The sequence below is a fragment of the Entelurus aequoreus genome, linkage group LG09, assembly GCF_033978785.1.
Source record: "Entelurus aequoreus isolate RoL-2023_Sb linkage group LG09, RoL_Eaeq_v1.1, whole genome shotgun sequence".
In the NCBI taxonomy this organism is placed as follows: Eukaryota; Metazoa; Chordata; class Actinopteri; order Syngnathiformes; family Syngnathidae; genus Entelurus; species Entelurus aequoreus.
In genome coordinates this window covers 33,669,200-33,693,870 of record NC_084739.1, presented here as the reverse complement: position 1 = coordinate 33,693,870, position 24,671 = coordinate 33,669,200, and the positions used below count along the sequence as shown (strand labels likewise).

Genomic DNA, 24,671 nt, shown 5'->3' with positions numbered 1-24,671 from the left:
AGGTGCACAGCAGTGACCCACAAAACCCGAAGGACCTCAGTCTCCTCAAGAGGTGTAGGCAACTTTGACCCTTCTTGCACACAGCGTTTAAATTGTGAGTTCAGTCCAGTTTATTGTTGAGGTGAACACCCAGGTATTTAAATGAGTCCACTATTTCTATATCTGACCCCTGGATGTGGTGGAGCTGACCGCCGTCAGACAATCACAATCTATTTCGTTTTACTGGTGTTCAAGTGCAGGTGATTACGTGCACACCAGTCAACAAAGCCTGAAATGACTTCTCAGCATTCCTGCTCGCCCCCTCAGACACAGATCCCACCACTGCGAAGTTGTCTGAGAAATTCTGCAGATGGCAGCGGTTGGAGTCCTTCATGAAGTCTGAGGTTCAGAGCGTGAACAGGTAAGGTGAGAGCACCGTCACCTGTGCTGTATACTACCACATCTGAAGGACAGGCACGCAGCCTCATGTACTTCGGCCTGTCGATGAGGTAGTTAATGATCCATGCAGCCAGTTGATGGTCCACTCCCACCTCTTCCAGTTTCACCCGCAGCAGTGCCGGCTTGATGGTGTTAAAAGCACTGGAGAAGTTAAAGAACATGACTCTCACCACACATCATGCAGTCTCCAGGTGGGTGAGAGCCTGATGCAGCAGGTAGATGATGGCATCATCCACCCCAATGCCTTGAGAGTAAGCAAACTGCAAGGGGTCCATACCTGACACTGTCTGGTGACTGAGGATTATCTGCTCCATAGTCTTCACGAGGTGGGAGGTCAGGGCAACAGGTCTGAAGTGGTTCGGCTCCTAGGGATGATGTGTTTTAGGGGTTGGAACCACACAGGAGGTCTTCCAATGTGTAGGGACTTTTTACAGGCTGAGGCTCAGGTTAAACATGTAATGGACCACAAAAGTTAAAGGCCTACTGAAACCCACTACTACCGACAGCGCAGTCTGATAGTTTATATATCAATGATGAAATCTTAACATTGCAACACATGCCAATACGGCCGGGTTAACTTATAAAGTGCAATTTTTAAACTTCCGGCTGAAAACGTCTAGGTATGATGACGTTTGCGCGTGACGTCAAGGGTTGAAGCGGAAGTATTAGGACACCATTGTATCCCAATACAAACAGCTCTGTTTTCATCGCAAAATTCCACAGTATTCTGGACATCTGTGTTGGTGAATCTTTTGCAATTTGTTCAATTAACAATGGAGACTGCAAAGAAGAAAGCTGTAGGTGGGATCGGTGTATTAGCGGCTGGCTACAGCAACACAACCAGGAGGACTTTGAGTTGGATAGCAGACGCGCTACCGTGAGTACAGCTTTCTTCCAAACATTTGATTGCTTGCCCATACGTGCGTGGCGCTATGTGCATGTCACGTACGTAACTTTGGGGAAATATATGTTTCTTGCCGACTCTGATGGCGGCCGGGCTGTCATCGAAAGCTACAACACCTGCCGCCGCGCCGCTGTCCTCACCTTGACTTCCTCCGTCTCCGGGCCGCCGACCGCATCGATGATCGGGTGAAGTCCTTTGTCGCGCCGTCGATCGCTGGAACGCAGGTGAGCACGGGTCGTGATGAGCAGATGAGAGCTGGCGTAGGTGGAGAGCTAATGTTTTTAGCATAGCTCTGTCGAGGTCCCGTAGCTAAGTTAGCTTCAATGGCGTAGTTAGCAACAGCATTGCTAGGTTTTGCCAGGCGGTACAGCATTAACCGTGTGTTTACAGGTCCAGAGTTTGGTGGTATTGTTGATCTTCTGTCTATCCTTCCAGTCAGGGGCTTATTTCTTTTGTTTCTATCTGCATTTAAGCACGATGCTATCACGTTAGCTCCGTAGCTAAAGTGCTTCGCCGATGTATTGTCGTGGAGATAAAAGTCACTGTGAATGTCCATTTCGCTTTCTCGACTCTCATTTTCAAGAGGATATTGTATCCGAGGTGGTTTAAAATACAAATCCGTGATCCACAAGAGAAAAAGGAGAGAGTGTGGAATCTAATGAGCCCTTGTACCTAAGTTACGGTCAGAGCGAAAAAAGATACGTCCTGCACTGCACTCTAATCCTTCACTCTCACGTTCTGTCATCCACAAATCTTTCATCCTCGCTCAAATTAATGGGGTAGTCGTCGCTTTCTCGGTCCAAATCGCTCTCGCTGCTGGTGTAAACAATGTGCAAATGTGAGGAGCCTTTCAACCTGCGACGTCACGCTACTTCCGGTACAGGCAAGGCTTTTTTTTATCAGCGACCAAAACTTTATCCTCAATGTTCTCTACTAAATCCTTTCAGCAAAAATATGGCAATATCACGAAATGATCAAGTATGACACATAGAATGGATCTGCTATCCCCGTTTAAATAAGAAAATTTAATTTCAGTAGGCCTTTAACTGGTCCGCACATTGCCTGAGTAGCCTGGAACTGATGCCATCTGGGTCTGTAGTCTTCCTGACTTTGTTCCTTACCATATCATACCAACTTTATTTATACCTTCCAAACTCTCTCCTCACTTGATCCAGACTGATGGAGTGTTAGGTGGGTGATGGCTAAGTGCGGTGCACTTTGCTGGTGGGTTGAGGGGTGCTGACTGAGAGGGTATGTGGATCTTTCTGACAAATACTCCTGATCAGAATCAAATGGGTCCTCTGTATGAACTGTTCCAACCATGGAATCGAGGAAAAACTATGAAGTGCATTACAGTTATAAAAATGGATTAATGCAAACAGGCTGCAACTAAAGATTATTTTGATAGTCAATTAGTCAACGGTTATCTTAACAATTAGTCGACTCATCGGATAATAAAGCATACACATTTTTAATGGCTATGATATTTACATCAACTTTTAAATGCAGCTTAAGATATTTTAGGCAACAAAGTGTCAGGCTTGTCCCTGACAGTTTGGTCATGTTTTAGTTTTTCCTCTGTGTCTGTCTTTATTTCCTGTTAGCGCTCTTATTTTGTCTTTAATTCCTGCTTGTATCCCTGAGTGTTTTTTCCCCTCAGCTGTGGCTGATTGGCACCGGGCCACACCTGGTGTCAATCAGCCAGCTGCTATTTAGATCTGCTTTGTCCTCCAGTCAGGGCTGGATTATTCTGTCAGAGTGTGTAGGTGACGAACCCCAAGATGCAGAGATGGCGGCAGGCATTGAGCAGGAAAACATGATTTAATTTAACACTATAACCAAAAACAAACAAAAGGGTACAAACAAAAGGCGCGCAAAAGGCGGAGAACAAACTAGGCTATGAACAAAAACTAGCACAAAGGCTAACTGTGGACAAGAAACAAAAACACTTACCGTGACACGAAGGAACTATGACATGAGCAGAGTGAACAGAAGTAGACACAGCTACAACGACAAGTATAAATGACAGGTAGTAGCGACAATAATCCAGCCCTGACTGGAGGACAAAGCAGATCCAAATAGCAGCTGGCTGATTGACACCAGGTGTGTCCCGGTGCCAATCAGCCACAGCTGAGGGGAAAAAACACTCAGGGATACAAGCAGGAAATAAAAACAAAATAAGAGCGCTAACTGGAAATAAAGACAGACACAGAGGAAAAACTAAAACATGACCAAACTGTCAGGGACAAGCCTGACACAAAGAGGACTATCAATCAATCCATCAATCAAAGTTTACTCATATAGCCCTAAATCACTAATGTCTCAAAGGGCTGCACAAGCCACAACGACCTCCTTGGCTCAGATCCCACATCAGGGCAAGAGAAAACTCAACCCAATGGGCACAATGAGAAACCTTGGAGCGGGGCCGCAGATTTGGGCCCCCCCTTTTTTGACCGTTGTTGCAGCCCTAATGCAAACATTGTTCCGCATCAATAAACCCACAAGAGCAAAGATAATCTATCAAACATTTCTTTGAGGGGAATTTACTACACAGAGATAACTGATAGCATTAGACAAAAACATGTTCTGTGCATTCTCTATTTACTTATTTTGAGTTGTATTATGTCTACAAGGGATGTCTTTTTGCAAGCTTGCTGTATACAGGTAGATGTAATGTTATACAAATAAATGGAAATTTGGCTACGTTCAGGGGAGGATGTCCAATATATATATTTTTTTGTCAAATCTAATGTTTTAAGTAGTTATTCAAATTACAAAAAAATTGCTGTTTCTAATGTGAACACAATTTGACCAAACGCATACATAATGTCATGCCGTTACACTTGCTGCAGTGTTTACAGAAGTAATCATGGCTTCAATGCTGGTAGGTTTTAGTACTAGCGCATTTGTGGCAATATTTCAAGGATTTTGAGCAATCCAAGTCAACATTTTCTGAACCAAATTGTTGCGCAGAGAATATTAAGAAAGAAAAGGGTAAGCTTTTTGGCTGTCACAGTGTGTGGAACATTTGCTTCGACGTCTGCTATGAAGAGCGTGTGAGGGAGCAGTTACAGACAGGAGTGGTGGAACATTGACGTGAGTTCCTAAAACATGACTTTTGCCTGTTTTCTACTCATTTGTCAACTATTTATTTTGCAACTGTATTATGACGCTTATTATTGCTATTTGATGACGTACTGATCGGATGAACGCAATCGGAGCATTTAGACTGCAGTCACATTGTATCAGTGACGTGCAGTCAGGGGAGGCAGGTGAGGCGGGGCCTCACGTGCCATCATGGAAAGAAAATAAATGTAAAAAGAAAAAAAAAAATGTAATTGTTATATGTATCCGGTGATTATACTATAAAGTTATTTTCCATTTAACTTCACCAGTTTTAGATTAATGTTATTCAAAATCGCTGAATTTTCACATTTGCCGTTCAAATACTGAGAAGAGACTTGCTGTGAGTCACTAGCCAGTTGAGGCACGTCACTGAGTTGAGCCTCACCATGGATTGCGCAATGACTCAGCTAACTGCTGGCCTGCTGTGCAGTGAGACCATATTGCTATATGAATTATATTATACATTTCCATAGTTTAGTTAGCTGAGGTATATAATGTACAGTGTATTTTGTCAACAACTGTATGTGTGTAACGTATTTCTTGTGCTGAGCAATCATAAAACTGCTGCGAAGACGAACTGTGTGAGGCTCGCAGTAATCCCGCCTCCTGGTGGTAGAGGGCTGTAGTGATCCCAGAGATCATTCTTGTGACTACTCGGTTGCAGAAGAAGTGACAACAAGCAGCAACAGTTAGCAGCGATCGTTTATTTTTTCCTCTTGCCTGAACTTTTAACATGGAGGATTACATATATAAAATAAAACAGTATTCTAAACTCGACTTTCAATCGAAGCAGGAGGTAATACTTAAAGGAAGATCTCCATCGAGACAGAGAGACTTTTAAAACTGAAGAAAGATAAGGAAGACTTCTATAAACAAGTTATCGATGCTTTTGTTCAAAAGGAGCTGCGCAAGGACTTCATTTATAAGTAAAGGTAAGACCATAATAAAGTCTTACCTTACCTAAAATGTGCTTTTTTGTGTGCTACAGTTTGTATGTGTAAAGTTAAAGTTAAGTTAAAGTACCAATGATTGTCACACACACTAGGTGTGGTGAAATTTGTCCTCTGCATTTGACCCATCCCCTTGCTCACCCCCTGGGAGGTGAGGGGAGCAGTGGGCAGCAGCGGCGCCGAACCCGGGAATCATTTTTGGTGATTGAACCCCCAATTCCAACCCTTGATGCTGAGTGCCAAGCAGGGAAGAATGCTGGTATGAGCTTTTAAACATAACCCGTTAACTGCTGCCAATCAAATGGTGAATAAGATACTCTTTAGGGTTCATATGTTTGTAAATCTGACTGTGATGAAGTCAGTGTCTCACCAGCCATGAACCTCACCGTATGTCACTGCATTGTGTACATATCTGATTTATACAGAACATAAAAAAGACACTTGGGTCAGATTTGAAAAATTCTGAATTTAATGGCAGCAACACATTGCAAAAAAGTTGGCACAGAGGCATTTTTACCACTGTGTTACATGGCCTTTCCTTTTAACAACACTCAGTAAACGTTTGATAACTGAGGAGACCAATTTTTGAAGCTTTTCAGTTGGAATTATTTCCCATTCTTGCTTGATGTACAGCTTAAGTTGTTCAACAGTCCGAGGTCTGCGTTGTTGTATTTTACGCTTCATAATGTGCCACACATTTTCAATGGAAGACAGGTCTGGACTACAGGCAGGCTAGTATAGTACCTACACTATTTTACTACTAAGCCACGCTGTTGTAACATGTGCAGAATGTGTTTCAGCATTAATGGTGCCTTCACAGATGTGTAAGTTACCCAGGCCTTGGGCACTAATACACACCCATACTATCACAGATGCTGGCCTTTGAACGTTGCGCCTATAACAGTCCGGATGGTTCTTTTACTCTTTGGTCCGGAGGACACGACGCCCACAGTTTCCAAAAACAATTTGAAACGTGGACTCGTCAGACCACAGAACACTTTTCCACTTTGCGTCAGTCCATCTTAGAGGAGCTCAGCATTGACTCCTGGAAGTATGAAATCAAGGAGGAATAACACATGAATTCAGCAGACTAAAAGGGTCTCCCAAGACAAACAGGTCCTAGGTGAGGTACCAGACAAAGAGCAGTTCTAAGACCTTTATGAAAAAAACACAATCAAGGACCTGAGGGTGAGGGCCTGGATGTGGTGGCTGGGCTTGTCCCCATGAGGCTCGGCCGGGCACAACCTGAAAAGGCAACGTGGTTCCCCCCTCCAATGGACTCACCACTCATGAGAGGGGGCATATAGGGCGGGTGCAATGTGATCCGGGCGACAGCCAAAGATGGGGCCCTTGGCGGTTCGATCCTTGACTACAGAAGCTAGCTCTTGGGACGTGGAATGTCATCCTGCTGGGTAGGAAGGAGTCTCAGCCACTGTGCAAGGTGGAGAGGTTCTGACTTGGTATAGTCGGATTCACTTCGACCCAAAGCCAGGGTTTGGAACCAGCCCTCTCAAGAAGGGCTGAACTCTCTTCTACTCTGGTTTTGCAAATAGTGAGCGGCGACGGACGGGGGTGGCAATACTTGTTGCTCCTCGGCTCAGAGCCTGTACGCTGGAGTTTAACCCAGTAGACAAGTACAGAGTACCCAACCTTTTTGGTTTAACTAGAGGGATTACTGGAGGGTGATTCACTCGTTTTGCTGGGGAACTTCCACACTCACATTGGGAACAACCGTAAAACCTGGAAAGGCGTGATTGGGAGTAATGGCCGCCCGGATCTAAACCCGAGTGGTGTTTTGTTATTGAACTTTTGTTTTTGTCACAGATTATCTACAACAAACACCATGTTCAAACATAAGGGTGTCCATATGTGCACTTGGCACCAGGACACCTTAGGCCGCAGTTCGATGATCGACTTTGTGGTTGTGTCATCGGATTTGCAGTCTCATGTTTTGGACACTTGGGTGAAGAGAGGGGTGGAGCTTTCTACCGATCACCACCAGGTGGTGAGTTGGCTCCGATGGTGGTTAAACTGAAATTGCTAATAGTATGGGTAAAAATTGGCAAAACCCTATACAGCTTTCTAGATGTAGGAGTAGTCCAGTCGACCACAGCTTGCAGCTTGTGTCTGGCCGAAGCTGACCCTTTTTTTACAATATACCCAATGAAAGGAACTGTGATGAAAAGCACATGTTTTAATTTTAACGAAAATGCTATTTAGGAGATTAGGGCGAGGCAAACGCTTATTGTGTGTCTCCATACAAGGCAAAAACAATTATGCATATCGTCATGGTAGACAAAAACACAGTGACCTGTCAAGTCATTACATTCATAAGAGCCTGGACCACCGCGGGCGTATTCATGAGTCAAATAGTTAATAACCAGGTATTCAAAATGACCCAAAAGTAAAGGCAGTCTTCTACTTGTACCCCTCTTTAATGCGGATCAAGTGATGCGCATTAAGTAGGTCCAGTTTAGAAAATCACTGTTAGAAAGTACAACATAATGACGTGCTGGGGCGTTACCACGAGCAGAGTAGGCTCTCAGAGACGAATACTGAGTACTATGAAATGGGGGAGGGACATCAACCACAAATCGTGGGACATAAACCGTAAAACATAATATGCTGCATGATTTCATTTGTTGCTATAGGTCTCTTAAAAAAACAGGAAAAGTTTATATACAGTATTGGTTGGTTGTTGTTAGAGGGGTCGGAAATTTGAAAATGTGGCATTGCAGCCACATCCATTATGCCCAATTCATTCATTTTTGTGATTTTTTTAGCACTCTGGCAGAATGCGTATACCAATTAGAGGCTCACATTTATAAAATGCGATCTGGATATTTTCAATCTATTGCGTGTGAAAGAAGTTCTGACACTGGAATTATCCTCTCAGCTTTGCCCCTCGGTAGAGACCACATTTATGCACTAGACATTGACCTAATGATGTAGAGCAGATGTAGAGGCACATCTTTGAATTTTAAGGTTAACTATGTTTTGCATTTCATTTTGAACTAAGTACTTTTTTAATATACGGGTTTAATTTGGGCAAAAAAGCAAACTGACACATTTTTAAATGTTTGTATCAAGTTGCATAACAAAAAAACAAACAAAAGACTATCCTGTCTCTATATATGTAAATAAAATACAATTACTTGAATAGCCGCAGTACTACATTACCAAATATCCAAGACAGAGTGAACTTAGTGCTGTACAGCCTGTACTATGTATGACAATGTCATCTCCTGAGCCAACTGAGGTGTGGATTGTCAATCCTGTTTCTATCGTCTTAAAACACATTCTATTTGGTCTTTGCAAAACTCCACATTTGTTATATTGGTGTGGTTTCTTTTTGTTTGTTTTCGTCAGCACTCTGCCTGTTTTCTCCCTCTCATCCGTTTTCCACCTTTCTAATGTTTATTGTTTGGTTGGAGCAGCTGTTGGAATAATGGGACTATCTGCAATTTGCAAAAACAAACAATTTCCCACTTTGCGAATTTTGTAGTTGCATCCAGTGTTCGAAAATAATACTTGTGCTACACAAACGTCCAAAACTAGACACAGTGATTTCATAAAAAAATAAAACATGATATGGAGGAGGATACGATTAAGAAAAATGAGGTTTACTTCTGGAGAAGCTGGGGCTTGTGTTGTTTGTACAATCATTGGTACTTAAACTTTAACTTTAACAACAAACTTGTTTATGGATGATTATGGATTTCTCTTTTAATGAGAAATGTTATTGTCTTTGGTGTTTAATGAAGGTCTGGTTCTGCAAAATATCATCACAGCAGTAATAGGAAATCAGGCAATAAGCCGTCTGTGACTTTTATACAAAACCTAGCAGGATTTTGCGAAAATGCCTTTTACGTTGCGACGCGGGATATTTGGACGTCAATGTGTAGAGTTTATGAGATGCAATCACCCAAAGGTGATGGTGAGCTTGATAATTCGGTCATGATCTCAGTGTGGCGAATACTGGACATAAACAGCAGGGTGTTTTTCTTGTTGATTATGGGCAAGATATTAAACATCAGAGTGTAAATTGATATTTTATGTACTTCATAATGGATCTAATTCCTACAAGCTATTAAAAGAGGTCCTACATTTCAAACTTTTAAGTCACATGTATATCTTTTAAATGGTGTACTGTTGTCCAAGCACAAAATGAGATTGTTTTGTTTTTTAAGTTAGGCTTTATTTTTATTTCCACAAGACCCTTTTAAATTTCTCAAGTCACAGCTTCAGGAAGTCTGTGTAAGGAACTTTATGGTAACTTGATATCGATGACCACTGGTTAGTACTTTGTGTCACGTTGTCTTGAAATTAGCAGCCAATAAGTTTGTTTGTTTTTTCCAAGAAATGTGTATTATTTTCCAGGAAGCTGAAGGCCTACTTTACCTACCTAAGCTGGAGACCTACTTAAAAATGTTCCATTCATGTAACAATGTTTTAATTTAATCTTTATTTGGAATATTTTAAGTTCATACTTCTGGTCATACCAATAGTGTATCATAAAGTGTTATGTAGGCGGAACTAAGTTGAGTATTCTGGGGAGCGAGTTTAGAAACCCTAGCGCAGAGCAGGGATGACCACGCCCCGCGCTCCCCGGAACTCTTGATTGGTCGCTGCAAATTCTCTCGCTTGTGTCTTGAGTACGCCGCCTTCGGTGGCTGAAGGAAACGCAACTCTACTTTTATTAAGAAATAAAGAAAATCTTAGTGAATGTCTAACGTTAGATTACCTATATTGTTGAAACACCGTCCAGCAACACATATGAACTGCCTGTCGAACAAACTTAAATCATCAGGATTCCTAATAGTTTCTAAAGGAAAACAGCATTACAGCTTCTGAATAAGAACCGGCGTTTTCACAACAAAAGGCCAAATAACGATAGCATAGACTAGAGCAGGGGTCACCAACGCGGTGCCAGCGGGCACCAGGTCGCGCGTAAGGACCAGATGAGTCGCCCGCGGGCCTGTTCTAAAAAAAATAAAAATAAAAATAAAAAATTAAAAAAAATAAAAAATTTAAATTTTTTTTTTTTTTTTTTTTTTTTTTTAAATTGAATCTACATAGAAAAAACACAAGATAAACTTTCAATCAGTGCATCAACCCAAACAACTTCCCCCATGCACACTCATCCACACCCACTCACACAAAAGGGGTTATTTCTTTCTGCTACCAATATTCTGGTTCCCACAACATAGACAACACATCTGCAAGGGACACAGTCCCTGAAGCACACATGATTGTATAGGCTGCTGGTCCACTAACATTTTCATTAATTACTATTTTTTATGTAATTATTTTTATATTGTTTTACTTTCTTTTTTATCCAAGAAAATGTTTTTTATTTATTTATCTTATTTTATTTTATTTTTTAAAAAAGGGCCTTATCTTCAACAGACCAGGTTGTCAATTAAATTAGATTTGTTTAAAGGGTTTTTTAAACCAGGCCCAGTCCAGATAATGTCCAAGTCGGACTCAGCAACACACACCTTCATTCATGTACACAGAAAAAAATTAGGGAACACAACAGATTGCATATAATTTATAAACTAAATTACATTTTCAAAATAAGCATTTATGTACAGTCCAGATTATGTCCAGGTCACTCAAATTAGGGAACACAACAACAGATATCATATAATCTATAAACATAATTATACTTTCAAAATAAGCCTTTGAGGACTTCTCATCTTTTTTTAAATGTTTTTTGGCATCATTATTGTTTTCAACCATGTAACTTTGTAAAGTTAGAAAATACTGAATAAATGTTTTAGAGAAAGTAATACTAAGTGAATATCTGTTTTTGGCCTTAAAAATAAACATTTTACCGAGTACTATAATTAAATTGACTAAATCATGATTGTCAATGAACTCTCCTAAAATAACAGAAACCACATTAAGCTTCATAAACAAACCAATCCTTAAACACATTTTTTCAACTTCCACCCAAAACAAAGACACAATATGACAATACCAAAACAAATGCAGGGTGGATTCAGGCTCCCGACAACAAAATCGGCAATCATCTGACTCTGTCATATTCCATAATTTTAACATTTTCCCTGTGGGTAAGAAGTTATAAATAATTTTAATTTGAAAATAACGATTTTGCACATCGATAGTGGTTTTATAGATTAGTTTGAATATGGCATCCCATGGCAACGGGCAGTCAAAAAAGTCCTCCCATTTTCCATTTGTGTTGTATGAGGCAGCCTTCAAAGATTTCTTTATTAAATAAAAATTATATATTTTTCTATTTACTTTAGTTCCTTTTTGCCAACTAGAATTTCTCATTAGAGGTTTACAAACTAATAATTTAGTAGTTCCATAATTAATTATTTGTTTCCATCTTTTCCCAATTACTCCAGTTAGTTGATAAAATGAAAAGCTTGAGCAAGCATCACCATACATAGCTCTAAATTCATCATACTTCATAATTTTACCATTCTCATTGATAATATCATTGACAAAAATGATTCCTCTTTCAAACATATTTTTCCAAAAGAAAGGCTTTCCATCTATTACAATATTAGAGTTCATCCATATTAACTGCTGCAAAATATCGTCTCTTTTTTCTGGCACATAAAATTGAAAACACCACTATGAGTGGATTGTTTCCTTTATGAACCCCGCCATGTTTCCCAGCAGACTCTCTGGGAGGGGATCACTTGTAAAAAAGGATACAATTTCTTTTGATACAGTACATGTTTTTTGTCCAACAGGACATTTGTGTACCACTCAATGTTTAAATACATCTTTGGAACAATTGATGCTTTTAAAGACAGACACATAGCTTCAAGGTTGAGAAGTTTCAGGCCCCCATACTCATACTCTTTGTACAAAACCTTTCTTTTAATCTTTTCTGGTTTGCCGTTCCAGACAAAATCGAAGACCCTCCGCTCATAAATCTTAAAAAAGTTTTGTGATGGAGCTGGTAATGACAAAAACAAATAAATAAATTGAGGAATAATTAACGAGTTGGCAATAGACATTTTACCATACAAGGTTAGGGATTTCCCTTTCCATAATTGCATAATTTTGTCCAGCTTTCTTAGTCGATTATTATAATTTATTGAGCCTAGATCTTCCAGATTTTCTGGGACAACAACACCAAGTATGTTAACTGGTCCATCTGTCCACAAAACAGGCACTTTGCATTCCATTCGAAAGGACGTTCCCTTTAGATTTACGATCCTTAACATTTTACATTTTTCATAATTAAGCTTAAGGCCAGATTGCTGTGAAAATATGTCCAAAAGATTAAGAAGGTTCCGCAAACAATGAGGAAAAATCTTATCTTTGTGAATCAGCCTTTTCTGACATGAACTTCATCAAGAACAAACACAGAACACGCCTCACTGATGCACATCTGCAAGACTCACTCAGAGATGCAGTGTCAAGTTACACACCAGAGTACAACACACTAGTTAACAGCATGCAATGCCAGGCTTCCCACTAACTGACAAAGAAACAGATAACAGATGTGGTGTCCAGTTCAAAGTGTGACATGATTTAAAAATGTGAGAGTTTACTTTTGTATTTTACATGAGTTATTATTTGTACAAACATGGTGCAAAGTAATTCATGATTTGTTAAAAAATATTAGTGGCTAGCTAGTTAAAATGGGATATTGTGATTTCACAAGACTGTCTTAGAAGTGATCATTTGAAAATGTTCAATTTGAAAAATGTGCACTTAGAGAAAATATAAAAATAAAGTGTTGCATATTGATATTTATCTGTTTCTATATATATTTATTGTGAGAAATCATTAAGATGATCAGTGTTTCCACAAAGATAAATATCATTAATTATTAATAATAACAGAGTTAAAGGTAAATTGAGCAAATTGGCTACTTCTGGCAATTTATTTAAGTGTGTATCTAACTGGTAGCCCTTCGCATTAATCAGTACCCAAGAAGTAGCCCTTGGTTTCAAAAAGGTTGGTGACCCCTGGACTAGAGGATGCAGTTGGCAATCACTATTTAATCGTATTTAACAGTATTAATATCATGGAAAACAAGTCTAACCTACCCCTAAAAGTGGATGTTCAGCGTCGCTGCTTCCTGGCTGCTGGCAGTGTGGACAACTTGCATTTGGCATGATGACGACTGGCGAGTGCAATGTTGTGAACTTTTCATCACATCTTTACTTTAAGGATGCTTCCTTAATTCAGCAGGTGTCATAATGAACAAGACAGCGATTAATTTTCCCTCAGCGACCGATGGTGGCAAAAGTGGCGCCCTGCATGAGGAATCAGAGAGACCAGCCAGAAGAAGAAGGGACTTTGCAACGATCAATCAAATGAGCTCCGGGAAGCGCGGGGTGTGGTCATCCCTACGCTGCGCTAGGGTTTCTAGACCTTCTTCTGGGGAACGTGTTTAATTAATGTTTTCAGGAAGTAAACTACCACTTGTAATGTACTCGATCTCCGTTTCATTATTCTTAATTATTAAGGTTAAACATTTTGAACGCTAGAATCGCATCGGGACGAGATAAAAAGACAGAGGGGTTTAAAGTGAACGTTTTTATGTACAGTATGCCACAGGCGACAACGGCAAGGATATAATGAGCGTTTTACAGCTGAAGTCATACCAGTATGTCAAGGAATAATTTAAACGCGCAATGTGTCAGCAAGCGAAACGTCATCTTTGGAAGAGCATGCTTTAACAAACAGAGCCAGGAACCCCGGTGAGAGTGTGGAGTCTTTCGTCACCGCAGTACAAACGCCAGCTCAACACTGCGAGTTCGGTGCCCAACATGAGCAATTAATAAAGGACCGTACACTAGTTGGCAGAAGAGATGCTAGACTATCAGAAATCTTACGATTAGTATTCAAATTCTCTTCATGTCATATTATGCTTATTGATTTTATCATTTTGTTTTGTCAACTATTAAGCATCATTATGAATGATCACTGTGTAAATGTCATTGTTTTCATTCAGTTGCAGCATAGCTGAGGGTAACATGGCCTTTATTCTCCCACATAACTGATATGCAAAATGTTGTTTAGGGTGAGTGGAGGGCTGGCTTGACAATTTGTTCTTGTCTTTTCTTTCTTAGTTGCATTTTCTGGCCTTGGTTTCACTTCCTTCTACCTGGCGGGGAAGCTGCAGTGCTTTACCAGGCAGGGTCGAGGTCGGAGCTGGCGTCTCTGTGCCACGGTGCTGCCCCTCTACAGTGCAATGATGATTGCATTGTCCCGGACCTGCGACTACAAGCACCACTGGCAAGGTCAGCATAAGGGCTCCAAAACTGTGATGCAACTCTCTTCTATTAGGTTATGTTCAGATTGCACACAACTTTAAAATAGTGGAGGTGTACTGCTGAGGAGGTTGTGGTTAAAAAAAATATCTGATTATGTTTATTGCAAGAATGTATTGCACACAAACATGTTTTTATTGGAATTTCTATGCATGATAAATACATATTACAACAAAGGTGATATAATATTGCCATAATTAAATGTAATTGACACAAAAGGTGTCTGTAACATTATAAAACCCTATCCATTATTGCACTGGACTCTCAATAATTTGGATTGAGCTTATATCAACAATGATTAATTCTAAGTTAGCTGGTTTGTAAATATTTCAGGAATATTTATGAGAGGCTGCCTAACGGCTGTATTTCACTGATTGCATGCATTTTTAATCGATCATGGCTGCATGAAAAGTCAAGTACAAGGTCAGGGAAGTAAAATAAATCAGGACAAATAATTTCTACAAAGTACAGAGAGTCAGATATGATTGTTTTGTGAATCTACAAAATAATATTAGACTTTCATTTGATTCAGTAACCTCCAGAGAACATGATTAACATTCTCTTGGGTAAAAGAAGATGGCTTTCCACTAAGTAATTACAGTGCAAGGTAACACCACAATAAATTAATGGTTTACATATTTAAAAACAAAGATTCATGTGACAATTGCGTTAATAATACAATTATTGGCAGTCTAGATAATTAGTGCAGAGTTGCACAGTTGCAGACTATCCTTTGACTTCCCATGGACGTGGAGTAATCACTTGGTTCTCCAATCTTCTATTGCGTCTTTTCGTCCTTGTTCAAATTAAAGAAGCTGAATAAATCGACATGAGTAACAAACTACTTTATAATTCTTTAACCACCGTTATTTGATTCTTCACTTGCAAGTACATTCAGTGTTATCACTTGATATTTCATCATACTTGGGGTTAATTGTATTGCACTGGGTGTATCAGTGACTACGTTTCCATGCACTAAATTACACAAACAACTTAATCTGATCAGGTTTGGCTTTTGAGAAACCCGATTAACACACGTAGATTATATGGAGATGACCCTTCGTATCCTGCATCAATACATAGGCAACACACTGGAACGAAGATGAGACTGTTTATTTGCTTCACAAATTAAAAGAATGTAACATTTTGAAGTGGATCGATGGGAGAAAATAAAAGAGATTTAAGAAGGTAGCTAAGGAAATGGAGAATTCTGGTTTTTTTAGGACTCCCAAATGAAATACAAATGAGATGGAAGAGAATGAAGCAGGTAATGTATATTACAAGGCAAAGAAGAAAGCGTAAACAAACCTCTTCATACTGCATTTATGCACTCCAAAGTGATTAACAATAACTCTGTATTTCACACAACTGGCAAGCTTTTCTAGAACAATAGCAATCATCATCTGGAACAGTAAGGGTCGGGGCACAAACGGTCTTTTCCTTCGGATTTCAAACTTCTTCTATCAATCCACTGAGCCTTATGAATGAACTCGGAGACATTGGAAAGATTTGCTTCGATGATTCTGTGTCCGGAAATTCCTACTAAACAACTCTCTCCAGCCAGTCTATTTGCTTCGGACCTGCATCCGCTCCGAGACATTCGTGGTAGTAGTGTAATGTTTTTGGCGCAATCTAAGATACTTTTTTGATGCTGTCTGCTATTTCAATCAATCAATCAATCAAAGTTTAACTATATAACCCAAAATCGCAAATGCCTCAAAGGGCTGAACAAGCCACACTTTAACATCAGCATAGCCATTAGATGTAATATGCAGTAGGTATGAAAATCCCAAAAAAAATCGGAACGTACTCAGTGTATCCTGACGACACTACTACTTCTACTACAGTATCTCAAAATGTATTACACAACTTACATTTCAGCAAATATTGTATAATACCTTCTTAAGGGATAACACTAAACCAATAAAACTTGGATTAACAGCAACTTTTTCAGTGTTTCATATGTACTGTCCTCTGAATAAAGTGAACACATAGACGGCAACACAAGCGTGCCCACCTTATATTGCCATAAGTATTTGGCCACCTGCCTTTATTCACATATGAACTTGAAGTGCCATCCCATTCCTAACCCATAGGGTTCAATATGATGTCGGTCCACCTAAGGGGCCAAGCCCAACTCCTGAAAAACAACCCCACACCATAATTTCTCCTCCACCAAATGTCACACTCGCCACAATGCAGTCCGAAATGTACCGTTCTAATGGCACCATCCAAACCCAGACTCGTCCATCAGATTGCCAGATGGAAAAGCGTGATTCATAACTCCAGAGAACACGTCTCCACTGCTCTAGAGTCCAGTGGCGACATGCTTTACACCACTGCATCCGACGCTTTGCATTGGACATGGTGATGTATGGCTTAGGTGCAGATGGTCGGCCATGGAAACCCATTGCATGACGCTCTCTGCGTACTGTACGTGGGCTAATTGGAAGGTCACATGAAGTTTGGAGCTCTGTAGCAACTGACTGTGCAGAGAGTCGGCGACCTCTTTGCGCTACGTGCTTCAGCATTCACTAACCCTTCTCTGTCAGTTTACGTGGCCTACCACTTGGTGGCTGAGTTGCTGTTGTTTCCAAACTCTTACATTTTCTTATAATAAAGCCCACAGTTGACTTTGGAATATTTAAGAGCAAGTACATTTCACGACTGGATTTGTTGCATCCTATGACAGTTCCACGCTGGAAATCACTGAGCTCCTGAGAGTGGCCCATTCTTTCACAAATGTTTGTAGAAACATTCTCCATGCCTAAGTGCTTGATTTTATACACCTGTGGCCGGGCCAAGAGATTAGGACACCTGATTCTGATCATTTGGATGGGTGGCCAAATACTTTTGGCAATATAGTATATATATATATATATATATATATATATATATATATATATATATATATATATATATATATATATATATATATATATATATATATATATATATATATATATATATATATATATATATATATAAATAAAAATGTGTATATATATATATAAATATATTTATAAATGTGTATATATATATATATATATATATATATATATATATATATATATATATATATATATATATATATATATATATATATATATAAATAAAAATGTGTATATATATATAAATATATTTATAAATGTGTATATATATATATATATATATATATATATATATATATATATATATATATATATATATATATATATATATATATATATATATATATATATATATATATATATATATATATTTATAAATGTGTATATATATATATATATATGTATATATATATATATATATATATATATATATATATATATATATATATATATATATATATATATATATATATATATATACATCCATCCATCCATCCATTTTCTACCGCTTATTCCCTTTGGGGTCGCTGGAGCCTATCTCAGCTACAATCGGGCGGAAGGCGGGGTACACCCTGGACAAGTCGCCACCTCATCGCAGGGCCAACACAGATAGACAGACAATGTGTATATATATATATATATATATATATATATATATATATATATATATATATATATATATATATATATATATATATATATATATATATATATATATATATGTGTATGTATATATGTCTATATATATACAGTACAGGCCAAATGTTTGGACAAAACTTTCTCATTCAATGAGTGTTCTTTATTTTCATGACTATTTACATTGTAGATTCTCACTGAAGGCATCAAAACTATGAATGAACACATATGGAGTTATGTACTTAACAAAAAAAGGTGAAATCACTGAAAACATGTTTTATTTTCTAGTTTCTTCAAAACAGCCACCCTTTGCTCTGATTACTTGTTTGCACACTCTTGCCATTCTCTCGATGACCTTTAAATGGTTTTCACTTCACAGGTGAGCTTGGAGCTCATCCAGAGAAATTCACTGCCATCAATGACTCAATGTCTAAAATGCAGCTAAAAAGGGTATCATCAAGGAAACTCATGCTGTGTCTCCTAATAACGTCCTCAAAACACAGCATTTAACTTATAAAAACAAAATCGAGCCTTAGGGAACTTCCAACCTTATATACATGTTCCTTTAACGTTCCTACTCGATGAGCCGCAGATTTTCATTGCCTGCAGCACTCATGGAGCCTTGCACCATGACATTACCACCACAACGTTTGACTGTCGGCAAGACACAATTATCTTGAAATGAGCGTGTGTTGCCAGCTATTTCGACAATGATGCATGTGTGTTGACTTATTTCCAATGGATGGTGAACATAAACTGCTGTACAAGCTGTACACGGACTACTCTTAAGTGTATCCAAGTTTCAAATTCTGTTATATTATCCACTGACAAGGTATTGTGTAAAAAAAAAAAATGGTTGCTGAAATGTAAGGTGTGTATTCTTGTGAAATACTGACCACTATGCAAATGTCTATAAGCCCAGAATGCTCAACTTATTTATTAGCACTTTACTCTGCTACTAAATGCAAATCTAGCTAATAAATTCAATGCAAGGCACACGTTGAACATGAAAACACCACACATGGAAAAGCAAGCACCGTCGTAGTGCCTTTTTTCACATTCTCTCCCTTTCTTCTCGAAGCAGAGTGTCAGCATATGCACCCTATTAAACCTGTGGGACCTCAATCTGCACTCAGTGTAAACACAAGCGGGGAAACAACATTAGGCAGGCAGCTGAGGCACACTTGATAAATACTAATAGCCCCAGCACCCCATAGCATTTTTTGATATAAGCCTCCCGTCACTATGATGGTGAGGCCATCATCCTCATTTATTGCATCATGTCTCCTTCTATTTCATTTATTGGACAGGGGTTGATGAAACATTTGCACACTCATGCACTTCTATACGCTGTAATCAACCTCATATTTAATTTCGACCAGAAGGAAAACAAAATAATTTAGTGAGACCTAAGAACTGATAAGGTTTAAATCCTGGAAGTCAGCTGGTGCAGCCATGAGAACATTATATTTTCACCAACTCCAGGGAATGTCTAAGTCATTTTATATTCATCACACTTTTAGGATATTAATTTGTATCCCTTAAAAGGGGAACTGTACTTCTTTTGAAATGTGTTTTACTGTTTCCAATCCTTATGAGGGACAAGAACACATGTATTTTATTTTTTTTGCATTCCAATTTGTAATTGTAATGGGCTCGTTCTAAGTGGCTAGCAATTCTACTAAGGGGAGCAATATGTTCTGCCTCTAAATCACTTTAAAAATTCATCCAAAACTTGCAAAAAATATTTCATAGATGTTCCTCAACTTGTATGATAACCAAGCTGTAGCGACATTGTTATTGTAACACTATTGCGACACTATTATGTTAGATCCACTATGGACTGGACTCTCACAATATTATGCGAGATCCACTCGACGTCCATTGCACCGGTCCCCCAGTGGGGGGTTCCCACATCTGCGGTCCTCTCCAATGTTTCTCATTGTATCCCATTGGGTTGAGTTTTTTCTTGTTTTGATGTGGTATCTGAGCCGAGGATGTCGTTGTGGCTTGTGCAGCCCTTTGAGACACTTGTGATTTAGGGCCTGTCTTTCAGAAAGCAAACATAAGCACAAGCTTAAAAAGTAGATGTGTTTATGTCAGGGGGGTTCATCTGTGGAACAGCTTGGATGATTCCTTAAAATGTTCCAGTTCCATTCACACATTTAAAAATCACTTTAAGACCAATGTCTTGGAAAAATATATCACTCTTGAATCAACACAGTAGTTAATACTATGATCAATGTTAATTACAAACTAAATGTGGGATATAAATAATAATGGAAGTATAATTGTTTGTATATGGTATATAATTGGTACAAAGGTTTAACTAACACGTGTACTGTGTATATAATTGAACAGTGTTTATGTTGTGTACAAAGTGCATTTATAATATGTTGTGCAAAGGAAAGTTCATATTTTTAGGAAGCTCATCTTGTATTTGACATTGTTTATAGGGTTAGGCGCAATAAGTGTTCAACTTCAGCCTAAACCCTTTCTGTCTGCATTATTTTCAATTTATGAATGTACACCTGTTTGTTTATGTAAAACTGTTTGTTTATTTTGTTGACCACTGACCGAAGAAATAATAAACCAGGGGTGTCCAAACTTTTTCCATTGAGGGCCGCACACAGAAAAATTAAAGCCTGCGGGGGCCATTTTGATAGTTTTCATTTTCAAATCATAACAAAATATATGGATTTTGGGGTTTTTTTCCCTTTAGGGCTCCCGGGGACCATAAAGTCAAATGTTAAAAACAAGTCAAATTATTTTTTTATTGTTTTTATTTAATGCTTACAGTAAATCTCTACAGTATATCAACTTCAGGTTGGTATAACATTTAAAAAACCAAAAAGGTTGTATGCCTTTTCTGTCAAGACAACTTTGTTTTTTATAATAAAACTGAAATATGCAGTATTTCCCCCACTGCCCAAAACATTCAGAAAGCAAAGTTTGATGTGAAGTAATTAGAGCCTTAAAAACATCAATAATGCAAGACACCATTGATATTAATTAATTGTTATTTTTGAGTAATCACAGTGAAAAGATAAATAAAATCCCATTAAATATATTTAGGATACAAAAGGTGCCCCACTCAGAAAGTGATACATTTGTATTAGGTTTTTTTACTTTCAACACTTAAGTTACAAGATCAACTTTCTTTCTTTTTCTTTCTTTCCTTAGTTTATTTCGAACATGAACACACTTACATCTTAATACGTCACACAATTTCATATCATTTCATTTTACATCATGCCCGAAAAGGAGTAGGAAGAAGCAAAGCTTATTTAATCCTACCCCTTTCCCACTTCAAAGCGTTTACAATGATATAGAATAATTTACTGACCGTTTTATATAATAAAATAACATCTATGAATTAGTATACACAACAGTTTTATAATATGTAATTAATTAATTCAGTCATTATTAACATACTGAGATGAAGAATATCTTATTTCTAATAAGGTTAGAAGTATTTCTCATAATTCTTCTTCTTTGTACTTTGTAAGCACTATTATTTTGAACAACCTCTTAAACTGGATCATATCAGTACAATTTGTAACTTCTTTACTTAATCCATTCCATAATTTGATTCCACATACTGATATGCTAAAAGTTTTAAGTGCTGTACGTGCATATAAATGTTTTAAATTATGTTTTCCTCTAAGGTTATATTTCTCCTCTTTAGTTGAGAAGAATTGTTGTACATTCTTTGGTAGCAGGTTATAGTTTGCTTTGTACATCATTATAGCTGTTTGCAATTTTACCAAATCATCAAACTTTAATATTTTTGACTTAATAAATAAACTTCAGATATATCTGTCGATTTTACGTTTAAACTATTATTTTGTTGATGTTTTTGTACGGCAACCACACAATATATGCAATATTTTCCACATAAAACATTTTAAAGTAAAATATTTTAAATAATTGGAGCCTTGAATAGGTCAATAATTCAGTATAACATTGATTTTTTTTTTTTTTTAAGCAATGGCAAAAAAAGAAAAAGAAAGATTGACAAAAGAAAAAAACAGCCTGCATGGCAGTTTTGTGTCAACATTGCAACTTTTTTTAGTTAGATTTCACCTCATTCCACTTTTTGTAATGTTTATTTTTTATTTTTGCAATAGTATTTCCAGAATGTGTGGCGGGCCGGTAAACAATTAGCTGCGGGCCGCAAATGGCCCCCGGGCCGCACTTTGGACACCACTGTATAAACTAACTAAACTAAACTAACTAAAATGACCAAAATACACTAAATATTGTATATATAACATATTGTTCCGTTGGGTATATTACTACATTAAATGTATACTTGATAGAGAGTTTTGAAGTTGTTTTAAAAGGCTTTGAAGTCAACATAGATGACTCTCATTAGCTACAATAATAGTTGTAGCTTGCAAAACTTTTTAGAGTCCTAAAACCTGGAATCCTAAAAAAAAAAAAAGGCATGTGTGTTCTTGTCTCACGGCAGGCAAAAGTCCCCAAAAAAAGGGCAGTTCCCCTATAATGCTGCTGAATGACGGCTGCCTAGATTGCTTTGGTTTCATTTTTGAGCTGCTAATATTACAACCAGTAATCACAAAAAACAATTGAATGTTATATGCAAAGTCAGTTAAGCCTTCCAATTTATTTGAATCAACTGTTCAACCTGTCAGCCATAAAGAATGTGCACACTGAGTCAGTATAACACATTCTGCTGCACTAAATGAATTGTTCCTTTTGACGCAGGTGTTATTTAGTTCCCCCAAGTTAGGCTACAATTACCTATGGAGGCGTACTTTAAAAAGATATTCCCTTCTGTGACTGCGCAGATGCCTTTGTTGGAGGCGTGATCGGGCTGCTGTTTGCATACATCAGCTATCGCCAGCACTACCCCCCCTTTCTGCACACGGACTGTCACCTCGCCTACGCCAGCCTGACTGCAACCGCTCACATCACCCCGCCTCAACCCCAGGAGGATCAGCGGGCCACTGAAAATGCCACCACCCTCCCTCTAGAGGGCTTGACAGAAGCGCCGCTATGACTAGTGGCCACCACCGAGACCACCCTCGCCGAACCAGAGAGCCCCCTCCACATTCCCACTGACTAACTTACATGGCTCCTGTGTACATTCCAGAGGACAGTAATTAAGCCACACTCCACCTCCATCCTGTTCTATACTGTCTAGGTCAGGGGTGTCAAACTCATTTTAGATCGGGGGCCACATGGAGAAAAATCTACTCCCAAGTGGGCCGCACTGGAAAAATCACGGTACGATAACTTAAAAATAAAGACAACTTCAGATTGTTTTCTTTGTTTAAAAATAGAACAAGCACATTCTGAAAATGTACAAATCACAATGTTGTTGGGGTTTGTTTACACTTACATGTTGCGGTTAATAGTATTCTATCTTTATTTGTCGTTATTTATAATTTCTGAATAAATTATGTGATAATGTTCATCAGTCAACTCATTGGTGTTCATTTTCAATCTATCAAAATAAAACAAATATATCAAAATCAAATTGCAGGATTTTATTTACATAGTTTGCTCATTTTCCTAGACTGGTGCACTAACAATGCACCAGTCTAGGAAATCATGTGTTTTTTTTAGTTTTTTTTTTACATATGTAGCATCATCTACAAAGATACAAAGAATTGCTATGGCGGCATCTAGTGGACACATTTAGAACAGCTGTTTCTTTCATTCAAAAATTTCAGCTCATTTTTATACTTAGCAAACTCATCCCACGGGCCGGATAAAACCTGTTCTGTACGTTTGACACCCCTGCTCTAGGCGTTCACTTATTTCTTCTTTGTGTGTTTTATACTGTTGTTGCTTAGCAGCTGTGAACGTCAATATGTAGATATGATATGGGGAAAGAGCATACGCAATTTGAATATCTGATCGGATTTTTTTGTTGGTAAAGTTGTATATATAGAAACATACTTTGGAGCAGCTGGTATTAGCTGTGCTGTAATGTCAACACTAGAACGTGTTTTGCCTTATTGAAAGGTGGTAGTGTGAAATCATGTTTTTGGGGGCTCACGGTGCTAAATGTACAGAATGATTCCCCAAGCAATGAGCACCCATCCAACCGATCACTTGGTAGACATTTCTACAAACTCCTAGCTCTTTGACAACACAACCCACACTTAATAATAGTTTGTTTGTTTTTTTGTCAGAGATGGATCAATAGCATTTTTTTGTCGCAGTCAGACTTACAGATTTACCGTTTTATCGATGCTACTTTGGGAAACAGGCATGTGTGAAATTAAAAATAGCCAGTCTGAATTAAGGAGACTTCCAATATTTTATACAGTGATGAATGGAACCCAATAAACTGTAAGAAGCAGCGGTCCATGTCTAGGATGAAAATATTACAGTATGTGACACTGTAAGTGTTACATTTCCTTCTCCATTTCTCCCTCATGTGTGTTTCTAATTTTAAATTGCAACCTCATTGCTA

The 24,671-nt window shown here is 38.3% G+C and overlaps 1 protein-coding gene across 1 annotated transcript in view; it reads left to right on the top strand.

Annotated features, from left to right (window-relative positions):
• The window catches only part of LOC133657368 (phospholipid phosphatase 4-like), a 196,788-nt gene extending 172,370 nt beyond the window's left edge, over window positions 1-24,418 (top strand). The window contains exons 6-7 of the mRNA XM_062058626.1: window positions 14,493-14,663; window positions 23,035-24,418. Coding sequence (XP_061914610.1) covers window positions 14,493-14,663; window positions 23,035-23,246 — 383 coding nt within the window. The 3' untranslated portion in view covers window positions 23,247-24,418. The remainder of the gene's footprint in view (window positions 1-14,492; window positions 14,664-23,034) is intronic.
• Window positions 24,419-24,671: the final 253 nt, after the last annotated feature.